Here is an 11,664-nt window from a genome sequence, read left to right as displayed (position 1 = left end):
AAGCGGGGAGGGGGGGGAAAGGGCAGCCCTAGTTTTGTGGAGGGTCATGAATTCTCTCCCAGCGAAGCACTTTGAAGGTGAGATGTGCTACAAGAGTGCTGAGGATTACGGGTTTGTGTCTCTTGCCTCCAGGTCCCTGGGCTAGAGGGGCAGGAGCTGAAGGCAGGGCTGGGAGCCCCATGCTCTGCCTCTTGCCCTGCCTCTGCAGCATGGGAAGCCCTTTCCTAAAGGTTTGGAAAGAGATTTTGTGCAAGTTCTTTCCAAAACCCCCAAATCAGGCTGCCAGCCAGGGTTTTAACCCTGCTCAGAGGGCAGAACACACAGAACCTGGCAGGATCAGGCCCTGCTTGTCTCTTTATCCCTCCCAGCTCTGCTTGAGCAATAACCTACTTTTTTTGCTTTGCAGAAAGAACATCTTGGATTATGTTGCTGCAAATGAGAGGTTTCAGTCATGGTATCAGATGAGCTGCAGGTAAGCAGCGGGTTTAATGTCAGCTTTTTTGGCAGCTTCTTTATTCTCTCCCCTCTTTGTACAAACAAACCATCTTTGTGAGGAAGTTCATTTTCCTTTTTAGCCACAGCTTTTGTCAACATGGCTTCCCAATAATCCTCTCTGTGCAGATAAAGGTGAGCTGGCAGCCACACCGCAGCCCTCACCTCCAGCCTGATGCCTACTCTGGTTCATTAAGGGACTTTCCCCTCTCTTGCAGGGCAGAAGCTGTGCCCACATGAAGGAGCCTAACTCCCAGGGTGACACCCTTAACTCCATCCTAATCAGCCCTGTCCAATTAAGGTGCAAGGGAACAAAATCCCAGGCCCCAGAGTGTGTGGGATGTAGGGCCTTTCTCCCCTCATTAGGCAATCTGGGGCATCATCCACCAAGATCCAGTCCAGGGTATAGGAAGGCAAAGAGAAACTTCACTTGGACTGCCTCTGTCCTTTCCATGTTCCTTCTTTTTGACCTCGCAAGGCTCTCGGACCAAAGTATCACTTTACATTAAAACCTACCATAAAACCCTTCAGATCAAAGCCTGACATGGGCCAGGCTGCACACCCTGTGGGCCAGCACAGGATCCTGCCCAGGATTCACACTGCCCCAGCTTAACCAGTGAAGGCAGGAGAAGGAGCTGATTGTGCCAGGGAAGCAGCACCTACTTTCACAGCCCCACGCCCGACTGTTTCCCTTCAGTGCCTGCTGGTTTGGAAGATTTTAACTTGCAGCCTCCTTAACTGCTTCATTTCTGCTAATTTGCACTATCCCACTCCCAGCAACATCACCAAACTCTCCAGCAGTGTGAAGGCGGGTGAGCTGAGATGCCCTTGCTGCCGAGCTAAACAGCATCGGGGCTCGTTTTACTGCTTAGAAATCTGTAAGGCATCAAGCAGGTCGATGAATAATCCAGTTTAAAAATCATAACAGAGGGGCTGGGTAACTGTATACAACACTGGCCTAAATTCATACATCAAGTGACGAACTGTAATGAAAAATTAAAGGGCCCTGCTTGGCACAAGTTGGGTGCTGCATGATTTGAATCCTGGGAAGCAGTCACTTCACGTGGAGCAGCTCTGCCCGTGTCCCTCGTGCCTGCGCAGAAATGGTGCAGGGGTTCAGACAATCTGCACAGGCATCAATTTTTTTTCCCCCAGCTTGTGGCTTTTCAAGCTCAGCAGTGCTAAAACGTGACGTGGGCTCACAAAGGACACGTGCAGCCCGTGGGGTGAACCGCAGCCTGAACAGCTCTCCCAGCAGCTGGGGCTCCGTGTCCTTCTAGTAATACATTCCTCCTGGACAGTGTTACAGGGGGTTGCTTGGATTTGAGAGAGGAGGCTGGCTGGAAGTGAGACAGGCTCCAGGTTTATCCTTGAAAGCCCCTGTGCTGCAGAGCCTGGGGCTGCCTTTGGCAGCCTGCCTGAAGGAAGATGTCGGTGGAGGCTGAAGGCTGCCTCGTGCTGTATGAACCCACCAATCCCCTTCTCAGCCAGCTAAGTTGGAGATAAATCTCCCTATTAGCAATGCATAAAGCAGGCCAAAATTCGAACAGCTTCTTAGGCAGGAGGTGAAGCAAAAGCTCAAAATAACTTGAAATAAGTCCTTTCTGTGCTCCGGGCTAGAAAGTGGTTGTTTTGGAGCTTTCCCACAGTGTGCCTGGCCTGCCTGCTGGGAGAGAGGGGTGCTGAGCAAGGCAGCAAAATCAGGTAAAAAATAACCCCATCCCAACGTCAGCAACAGAGCTGAGAGGAACCAGAAGTCCTGAGCTGTTTCGAAGTTGTGTTAAATAATAAAGCAGAGAAATGAATAAATTAGCTGAGCATCTATTTAGGTCAGCCCTCTCCGCTTCTCCCAGCCGCCTCCGTGTGCCTCCTCCCCGCAGCGATCAGCTGCTCGGTGCACGCTGTGCCTGCGGATCCGCTCCCTCCTTGGGAACAGCCGGGCTCTCGGGAAGTGCGGGTTGAGCAGGTGTCACGTCGCCTGCACACGTTCACCCCAGCCTTCGGAAGCGGCAGGCGAGCTTCCTTTTCCGTTACTGGGGCAAAAAGTGTTCTGGAAAATCCCATTAAAGCACTAAGCGTGGGCTGCGCACACATGGCTGCTCCCTTCCTGGCGCTGTCCCCCGCACGCAGCCCCGCACCGAGCTGCAGGGTCCTGCTCCACGGGATGCAGCTGCCCAGGAGCTGCGTCTCCCTGCTCTGCCTGCTCCGCTGCTGCCAGCCTGGTCATCCCCCAGCTCTTTCCCATTCCCAGCTTCCAGCCACAGCAGCACCTCCACCTTTGCAGACCATCATTCCCCACCCTGCAGGTGCCCCAGGCTCGGTTATGTGATTGCAGTTGTCATCTGTTGATTTGGGGACATCCAGCGAGATGGACCAGGCTGATTGACACAGATGGGGAATCAGCTTTTAAACCCCTAAGCTCCCCTCAAATCATTCAAATGCTTCCAGAAAAATGGAACGACTGTGCAGTCCTATATATGTCTTTATTTACATGTTTCCCAAGCCTAAAAAGCCCTCTTTGATGTCCAGAACATCTCGTGGGTTTCAGCTATAAGCAAGCTGGATAAACACTGACCAAGATGGAATTTATCTGCATCAAGGGCTGCTCCATCTCAGCCCAACTCCTGCTGGTCCTCCCAAACTCCACAGGTAGCTGGAGGATATCTCCAGCGATGAACCCAGCCAGAAGCAGCATCCAGGGTGTAGGCAATGGAAAATGAGATGTTACTAAGTTTGGCCAGGCTTAGCTGGCTCCTCGCAGGTCCCAGCCTGTGAGTCACTGGTACGTGGGCCACCAGCACGGCCTCCCCTCTGGAGGAAGGAGTGGAGGTGGAAAAATAACAAGAGGAAACCAGTTGTTAGTAGTGCCAGCTCCAGGGAGAGTGGGAGGAGGTGGCAGTCCTGGAGAGAAAGGTCAGGGCTGCACTGCAGGCTGCTGCCTGGTTTTTCCTCCTGCCTTCATGGTAGGAAGCTGCTTACCAGAACACATTCGTGCAATATGTATGGCGGGTCTGGGCTGATCTGAGGTGGAATGAAAGCCTCCAACAGCAGCCAGGGGTGATGGAGAATTTGTTTCTGGTTCCTGCTCACTCATCTCCTCTGATTTCTACTAAGCTGAACTTGAGTACCCCTGTTAAAAGCAAATTTTGGCCCCTTGCAAACATTTTAAAAGAAGATGCTCTTTTCAGATGTACTGGGAACAAACACATCCATCTCCCCACTGTGGCTAAACACCAGTGCAGAGTGTTTGTTCCCCAGTCCCTGCCCCACCACGGCACTGATGCCCACCTGCAGCTGAACCAGAGACTCTCGCTCTTACTCTTTGTGCTGGTCCTTGCTGACAGTGGCAGGGGGACATTCAGGCATAGCCCATGAGCCAGTGAGCTCGTTCCTCATCCAAAGCCAATGAAAATATTGATGGGAAAAATAAAAGATTGCACATCTCCAGCCTCTTCTGGTGCCTCAGCTCTCTTAACTGGTGCTAACTGGAGTGCATCAGTGGAGGACGCAAGCCTCAGCTATTGTTCCCATGTCCCTGCCATCAGTCCAGGAGCACTGTGCCATGACAGCTCCCTTTCCCACAGGGATATCTGCAGCTGTGGATCAGCACTTCTGCTCTCCTTTGCCTTGCAAGAATTCCTTTTCTCTTGAACCCTCTCATCTGACAATTGCCACCAGTTGCCACCAGTTTTCTCACCTCCTATCCCAAAAGCACAGAGCCAGCTGCCTCTCCACTGGCTGACTGGCATTTTCCATCAATGAAACGATTTCTTTATGCCTTCAAGGAAATTATAACAGCTGTCGGGGGGGGGAGGAAAAGGCACAGCCAGGTAGGATGCCAGGTCAAGGGGGAAACTGCTGTGTGAAACTTGCTGTTACTCCCTGGTGATACCCCCGCTCCCCGAACGGGACTAATTCTCCCACTCTGAGCCAGAGCGGGATCTGTTATGCTCAGGCTCCCCCTAGTGCCTCCATGCCCCGTTGTTCCTGGCTTCTCTGGAGGCGCATTAGCCACTTGTCCCCGGGGACTGTCCACCACCCTCACTACCCTGCAGCATCGCTCGGCTCTACAGCACAGCCAAGCCCTGTTTGCCCACAGGCTGGGAACAGCTCTAAAATCGCCCCAAAGCCACCGGCACCTGCCAGGCAGCGACCTCTTGGGGACCTGCCAGACAGCCCAGTCCTGGCTGCGCTTGCTGGGGTGAAGGAGGGTGATGAAGGTGGCCATATCCCACAGAGTGCTCTCTCTGACAAGGCACGGCCCTGCACGCTGCAGCTGCACTTCGGTGGTGTCTGCAGGGCGAGGTGGGAATGGGTGGTGATGGGTGAAGTGCCTGAGCTGCCCTGGGAGCGGCCCAGGGTGGGACTTTTCCGTGTGAGCCAGCAGGGACAGCCGTAAGTATCACTGCACTCTCCCCACTGCTTGATACCCCCCCACGAGGCAGCAGTTTGTAGGGGCGCCCCGCAGTCTGTGCCAAGCAAAGGCAGCTGGACTCCTAATCAACACCTGGAAGTGTTTATCACTGCTTTTGTGCTCAGGACACTGGGGAGCTGCGCTGTCACGCTGTGTCCAGCATCCTACATGAACATGGCCTTTCCTCGTCTTCTTCCTGTGGAAATGGGGAGGAAATTTCCACCTGTTTTGGGAAATGACCAGACCCAACCTCTGTTCAAGCCCTTGTAAAACTCAGCTTGGCTCAGCTCTGGCACCAGCACCACGCTGGACAACGGACAGTCCCTGGCATTACTGAATGGGGGCAGCCACAGGAATTCTTTACTCCAAGCCAGAGTCAGCTCACAGGGAGGGAGGAGGCAAGGTAGGGGAAGCTGCTGAAATGTGGTGCCAGCATGAAAAGCGTGACAAACCTGACAGAGATCAATCAGCATAAGTGTGTGAGATGTGAGGACAGTGACTGAGATACAGTTGTCAAAGGCACTGTGAGGTTTTTATGTTATGATTTTTTTCATAATTGCTTTGCAGCTGGAGTAATTACCATCCTATTTAACAAGAGCAGCTCCTTTAATAGAGGACACTTGGGCTAACATGCACTAATTAAGTCTGTAATCACTGGAAGTGTGACTAAAGGTTTTGAACTGGCCAATCGTTCTCAGTAACACCATAATTAGAGGCAAGGCAGCTCATCAGGGCACGGGAGAAATTCAAGGGGGCTTGATCCTGCCTTGGACCATCCTTTTTACCTGGTTCTCTGCATTGGTTTGCAGGGATTTATAAACTACCCTGAACATGCTCCTCTCAGCCCCTTGAACTGAACGCTCTTCCACAGTTTCATTTTAATAATTTGGCGTACGGATCTTGTAATCACCTGCTTCTCTAAACCCCCCCGTCTGACTGCTCATCTGAGTGGCCCCAGCAGCAGCTGGGAAAAAGCAAATTATTGCTATATTGAAATTATTGCTCCAACAGCAATAATTACAGCAAGACCCTGAAAAAACTTGGAAAAGGTAGATAGAACCATAAAGTAAACCCTTCTGTTTCTTGCTATGAAGGAAGGCTCAGAAATTAGTTAAAAAGATCAAGAATTTTCATAATCTAATGGCCAAGCTAAGGGGGCCTGGCAGCCTTTCCGCCTTTTGCAATGCAATGAAGGCAAACACACCTCTGGGATTCAGTTCTGTCTTCCACTGAGTGTGGCTCTTTGCATTATCAGGAAAGTCAGGATTTCTCTCTACTGTTGGCTGCAATTATCTGGCCACAGTGATGTACAAATATTTTAAGACTGCAGCTCACTATAGTGGAAAGAATTTTAAAAAACCAGCAGTTTAAAAAGTCAGAGGTTTGCATATCAAGGAGGATTTTGAGCAGACCTTCACAGTCCAGCTGCAGCAAAAGAATATTGCTGTTTTCATCTATTTTTACACTATTTGTTAACAGCAGCTGCCCAGAATGGGAGTGGGGGTGGGAAATTAGGCCAAATACACTTTGCATCTTAGGTCTTGTTCAAAATAAGAGAAATACTGACATTAAGTTGCATTAGCTTTCTTTTTCCTGCCTATTTTCCTTTCATCAGCGTTGCCCAGCTACCAAGGATAATAGATTTTTCCTCATTTTTTGTGATAGGAAGAGCTTGTTTATAGGTATCTGAACTTGAGGCAGAGTAGCAATTGCTCTGCAAACAATCAGCCACTGGAAAAAATATGCAGTTCACTCTCTGAACTGGTCATAGGGCTTTTGGTCTCTGGGCTGTTTTTTTCAGTCCAGGTTACTTTAAGCAATTCACTTGTGCCTCTCATTGTAAAATAAAGGCAGTGCCATAAAAAGATGGCAGCGTGTTCCCTCAGTGGAAAAGAGCCTGGGCCTTTTCTGCTCATTTTTCAGAGGTTCCCATTTGAAATCACAGCAGCCTTGGCCAGAAATTCTGCAGTTGGTCAACAAATACAACCCAAGGGGCTTGGGCAAGCTTGGCCTTTGGTTCCCCTTATTCCTGTGACACTTCACCATGGGAGATGCTTTGATCCATGACCATAAATCCAGTCTTTCCTTGAACACCTCCAGGGACAGTGGCTCCACCACCTCGCTGGGCAGCCCATTGCAGTGTCTACCCTTTCCATGAGGAAATTTTCCATCATTTCAGTGTCTTTCACATTATAAAACACCGAAGTCTCGGTCTGCATCTTTTGCAGGAGTGAACCTTTAACCTCGCAGCGCGGCCAGCTGGGGTGGAGGAGGTCAGACACAGCACAAAGCCCCGCACCGTCCCACGTCTTTGCTGGGTACAGGGGGGTTTCGGGACTCAGCGAGGTAGCACAGCCAAAGCTGACAATTATCTGAAAGTAAACAGAGCCGTTCGCGGCCTCTGGCGCTCCGCACAAATAAAGATAAACGGCATTGACTGAACCCGCCGTGAGGAGCATTGCGTGTACTGCCCGAGCGTGGTGGAACGCGCAGATAAACCGTGCCCAGATGCCCACGGGGCCTCGGGCCTCGGGCTCCGGGCAGCGCCCCGCGCAGGGCGGCCTCGGCTCTCGGCTCCCCGGGCCGGCAGAGGCCATGGTCGGGGGGCACGTTAGTGGGGGGACCGTGTTGGTGGGAATCGTGTTGGTGGGGGAACCGCATCGCCGAGGGACCGGGGTCAGCCACGTCGCTGGGGGTTGCGGGTCCTGCCGCGGCGGGGCCCTCCCGGGGGGGAGCGGCGGCAGCCTCAGGTCCCTCCCGGGGCGGGAGCGGCGGCCGCGGCAGCCGCGGCAGCCGGGACGATGTAGGCAAAGAGCGGCGGTGCGGGAAAACTACGGGGAGGCTGCCGGGCGGAACTACAGGACTAGGGGTTCCGGCCGGCCCCGGCCCCGATTCCCGGCAGCCCCCGCGGTGCTCTCTCTCTTCCGGTCCGGCGGCGGCGGCGAGCGCGGCTCCGGTGAGGGCGGCCCCGGTATCCGGCACCATCCGCGCCCATCCGCGCTCATCCGCGGGCCGGGCCGGGCTGGGCTGGGCGGAGGGGCCGGGCCGGGGCTGTCGGAGCGGGGCGGTGGTCGGGTCTCGGGGCCGGGCGGGCTCTGTGCAGGAGCCGGGCGCCCCTCGCCAGCCCGGCCCGGCTGAGCCGTGTGTGTTTCTCCCGCAGGTGCGACCATGGCCAAGTCCAAGAACCACACCACGCACAACCAGTGTGAGCGGGGCGGGGGCCGGTGGGGATCCAGGAGGGTTTAACCGGGCTGGGACCGGCGCGGTGATGGCAGCACGGTCTGCCCGCGGGTTTGCAGCGAGATAAGGTGGTGCTGCGCAGAGATCGAATGGTGGGGTTTAAGGGAGTGTGACAAGCGTCGGGATTTGTTTGGGATCAACATAGAATTAATATGCTGGCGGAAAAATAGAAAGTTTTACGTTAGAAAACTGGGGGTCGGCCTCTTCTCCCATGTAACCAGCAGCCGGGCGACAGGACACAGCCTCAGGCTGTGCTGGGAGAGTTTTAGGTTGGACATCAGGAAGAATTTCTTCACAGAAGGGGTGCTGGAATGGGCTGCTCAGGGAAGTGGTGGAGTCACTGTCCCTGGAGGTGTTTAAGGAAAGACTGCATGTGACACTCGGTGCCATGGTCTGGTTGACACTGGCGTTGGGTCATAGGTTGGACTTGATGATCTCGGAGGCCTTTTCCAGTTTGATTGATTCCATGATGATCATCACTGACTGAGCAGGCCAAGGGATGTTTTGCAAGAGCAGGTAGTGACAGGACACAGGGGAATGGCTTTACACTGACAGAAAGTAGGCTTAGGTAGGATATTAGGAAGAAATGCTTCCCTGTGAGGGTGGTGAGACCCTGGCACAGGTTGCCCAGAGAAGCTGTGGCTGCCCCATCCCTGGAAGTGTCCAAGGCCAGGTTGGACAGGGCTTGGAGCAACCTGGTCTGGTGAGAGATGTCCCTGCTCTTGGCAGGGGGGTGGAACAGGATGGTCTGTAAGGTTATGTCCAACCCAAACCATCCTGTCGTTCTGTGATGTTACTGAAGGGCCTCATCCTGGGATCCTGTGCAATCCAGAGATGGCCACAGTGATTAAATAGTTCATGTTTGGGGTCTTCTCATCAGTGCTGTGAATTAGCAGAGGTCACAAGTAGGTTCTGCTTGGTCCTGCACAGAGTGGTGATGCCCTCTGACACTGACCACAAGTGCTTGAATTTATTCATGACAGGCCTTGCATGGTGCTGGTGTGTTGTCAGTGTGTCATTAGTTAATGAGCTGCCTGAAATCTTTAGGTTGGAAGCCTGTGCAGTGGCGAGAGCACAGCATGCAGAGGGATGAGCATAGAGGTGTGGTTTTAATTCAAATGTAGTTTGGATAGGAAGGGTCTGAAAATTGTCTATTCCACATCGTTTTGACAGTCAAGTACACTTAAAAAGAAATGAATGCAGCTGCTTAACAGTTACAGAAACTGTAATTTAATTAATTGTCTCGTTTTCCACATAGCCCGTAAGTGGCACAGAAATGGCATCAAGAAGCCCAAAACCCATAGATACGAATCTCTCAAAGGGGTGAGTATTTCTATTTGCTATTCCCAGGCTGTTGAGTCACAGAGACTTAACCATGAAAAAAATCCAGAATTTGTATTATTTTGACTGACACATTTTTTGCAGACAGAGCTCTGTGTTCCAGGTGGTCAGAACCACTGTGGGGTTCAGTTGTTTCACTTACCTGACATACAGCTGGGATCTTTCTAACCCACATGAAATCTGCCCTTGTATGTCTGTAAAACTGCATTTTAGTTAGTGGCCAGTTTTTTCCCTGTCCTGCTCTGGTGGCTGTCACTGGGTGCTGTTTCCAGTAAAACAAACACTTGCCAGTTGAATGCTTCCCTTCCCTTCCTTTCCCTTCCTTTCCCTTCCTTTCCCTTCCCTTCCTTTCCCTTCCCTTCCCTTCCCTTCCCTTCCCTTCCCTTCCCTTCCCTTCCCTTCCCTTCCCTTCCCTTCCCTTCCCTTCCCTTCCCTTCCCTTCCCTTCCCTTCCCTTCCCTTCCCTTCCCTTCCCTTCCCTTCCCTTCCCTTCCCTTCCCTTCCCTTCCCTTCCCTTCCCTTCCCTTCCCTTCCCTATTGTTTTACTGTCTGTACTAATCCAGATAATTTCACTTTAAAAATAAGAGGAATTGGCATTTCTGGGCAAAACACATGAAAGTGAGAGTATATTGCTTTTTCTGAGATTATCCAAATGATATAACAGGATCTTTTCCCACACTTGAGAGTGAAAACAGGACATTTTGTGTTTGGGGAGGGAGATTGTGATTTTATTTGCTTTGTAGATGTCACGATCTACAAAGCTTTTTGGAAGTGATGTAAAAATTTGTCTTCTGCAAAGCTCAGTGAGGGTTCCTCCTGCAGCTTTGCTCATCCTGTTCTTTCTGCATGTGTAGTGCTGGGGTTTGGGATTTCTTGTTTTATGGCAGTTAAGGAAAATAGCTATTAAAGCCTGGTTGCAGGTGCCTAAAATAATTCTGTTGAAAAATCAGAAAAAAAAGTCTGAAGTAGTCACAGCCAGCATTTGGGAATAATTGGAACAATATGGAGCTATAAATGTTTTTATCTACGTCTCTTCTGCAACGTGGCTTGTTTTTCCCTTGTTTTTATAGGTTGATCCCAAGTTTTTGAGGAACATGAGATTTGCAAAGAAACACAACAAAAAGGGGCTGAAGAAGATGCAGGCTAACAATGCCAGGCAGGCAGCTCAGCAGGCTGCTCAGCAGGCTCAGCCAAAAAAGGGCTGATGTGATTTAATAAGAAGAACCAGTTTTCTTACTGGCATGTGTGTTACAGCATTTTTTAAAAATAAAATTGTATGTAACAAAGTCTCCACCTCCTGAATTTGAGGAGAGCCCTCCAGAAGCCTGGTTTGAGTTGTATTTTATCCTCCAGCAGTGCATCAAGCCTGTGAGTAGTGATGCAGGGGAGCCTGACTGGCCAGTAATTCCCTGGATCCTCCCTGTGCTTTTGAAAACTGGGCTGACATTTTCTTTCTTACATAGTGTGACTTCAGTGATAATTGCTGGTGGTGTTACAGCAAGGTGAGATTTCCAGGGGCCTGTTAAGTGTCTGCTGCTTTGCTGTGTGGGTAAGGTGCTTACAGCTGTTGGAATCCTGGGCAATGGGAGGGTAAGGAGTGCTGGCTGTGGTGTTGGAGACTGCAGGAGTTTCTGTTAGAGTTGGTGTGAGTTGTATCCTGGAATACTTGTAGATATTGAAGCATTAATGGAGCTACCCGTGGGAATGTGTAAGGTTTCAGGATTATACAAAATACACATTTTTTTCATAGTGACTGATTTTAGGGAATGTCTTTCACTCCAGTAACAAAAGTCTGTCTGATGAAACGTGCTGGCTTGGTGAGATGAGGAGAGTAACGTGCAAAATCCCAGGAGGAGCTGATCCCGGGTTTTGCTCCTGCTGTTGTGTACATCAGGAGAGGGCTTCCCTCTCCAGGGCCTCCTCAAAGCTGGCTCAGGCCGTGCTTTCCGCTACTGGCATGAACCCCCTGTTGGAATGCGACCGTTCTGAAATCGCAGTTCCAGCGCTTCTCCACCCGGTGGCGTAAATCCATGGAGCCACACAAGGGCTGGAAGTTTGCCCGTACCTTCAGACTGCAGTAGAGCAGCAAAACACTTGTCGGATGAAAACCATAATTTTAACTGGAATATCCAATTCGTGTCGTTTATTCTTTGAATAGTAATGATGTGTGTTAGTTTG

At 51.3% G+C, this 11,664-nt stretch overlaps 1 protein-coding gene and 1 long non-coding RNA gene across 3 annotated transcripts in view; both read left to right on the top strand.

Annotated features, from left to right (window-relative positions):
* Positions 1–2,339, top strand: part of LOC138117354 (uncharacterized) — a 234,995-nt gene extending 232,656 nt beyond the window's left edge. For both annotated transcript variants that reach the window (XR_011154618.1, XR_011154617.1), the window contains 2 exons: positions 407–472; positions 711–2,339. This is a non-coding gene — a long non-coding RNA (uncharacterized lncRNA). The remainder of the gene's footprint in view (positions 1–406; positions 473–710) is intronic.
* A 5,456-nt stretch (positions 2,340–7,795) lies between these two features.
* On the top strand, positions 7,796–10,775 carry RPL29 (ribosomal protein L29). The gene is made up of 4 exons (XM_069028217.1): positions 7,796–7,862; positions 8,067–8,111; positions 9,405–9,469; positions 10,557–10,775. Exons 2-4 carry the CDS (start codon positions 8,075–8,077, stop codon positions 10,689–10,691), a joined length of 237 nt encoding a protein of 78 aa, XP_068884318.1. The 5' UTR covers positions 7,796–7,862; positions 8,067–8,074; the 3' UTR covers positions 10,692–10,775.
* The last annotated feature ends 889 nt before the right edge of the window (positions 10,776–11,664 follow it).

The sequence above is a fragment of the Aphelocoma coerulescens genome, chromosome 12, assembly GCF_041296385.1.
Source record: "Aphelocoma coerulescens isolate FSJ_1873_10779 chromosome 12, UR_Acoe_1.0, whole genome shotgun sequence".
NCBI lineage: Eukaryota > Metazoa > Chordata > Aves > Passeriformes > Corvidae > Aphelocoma > Aphelocoma coerulescens.
The sequence above is the reverse complement of the archived record's forward strand: the minus strand, read 5'-3'. Positions and strand labels throughout refer to the sequence as shown.

Excerpts from the sequence above, each read along its gene's own strand:
- RPL29 (XM_069028217.1), top strand. The coding sequence starts at position 8,075 with ATGGCCAAGTCCAAGAACCACACCACGCACAACCAGT. Across the intron at positions 8,112-9,404 it reads CCACACCACGCACAACCAGT|CCCGTAAGTGGCACAGAAAT; the intron begins GTGAGCGGGGCG and ends TTTTCCACATAG. Across the intron at positions 9,470-10,556 it reads GATACGAATCTCTCAAAGGG|GTTGATCCCAAGTTTTTGAG; the intron begins GTGAGTATTTCT and ends TTGTTTTTATAG.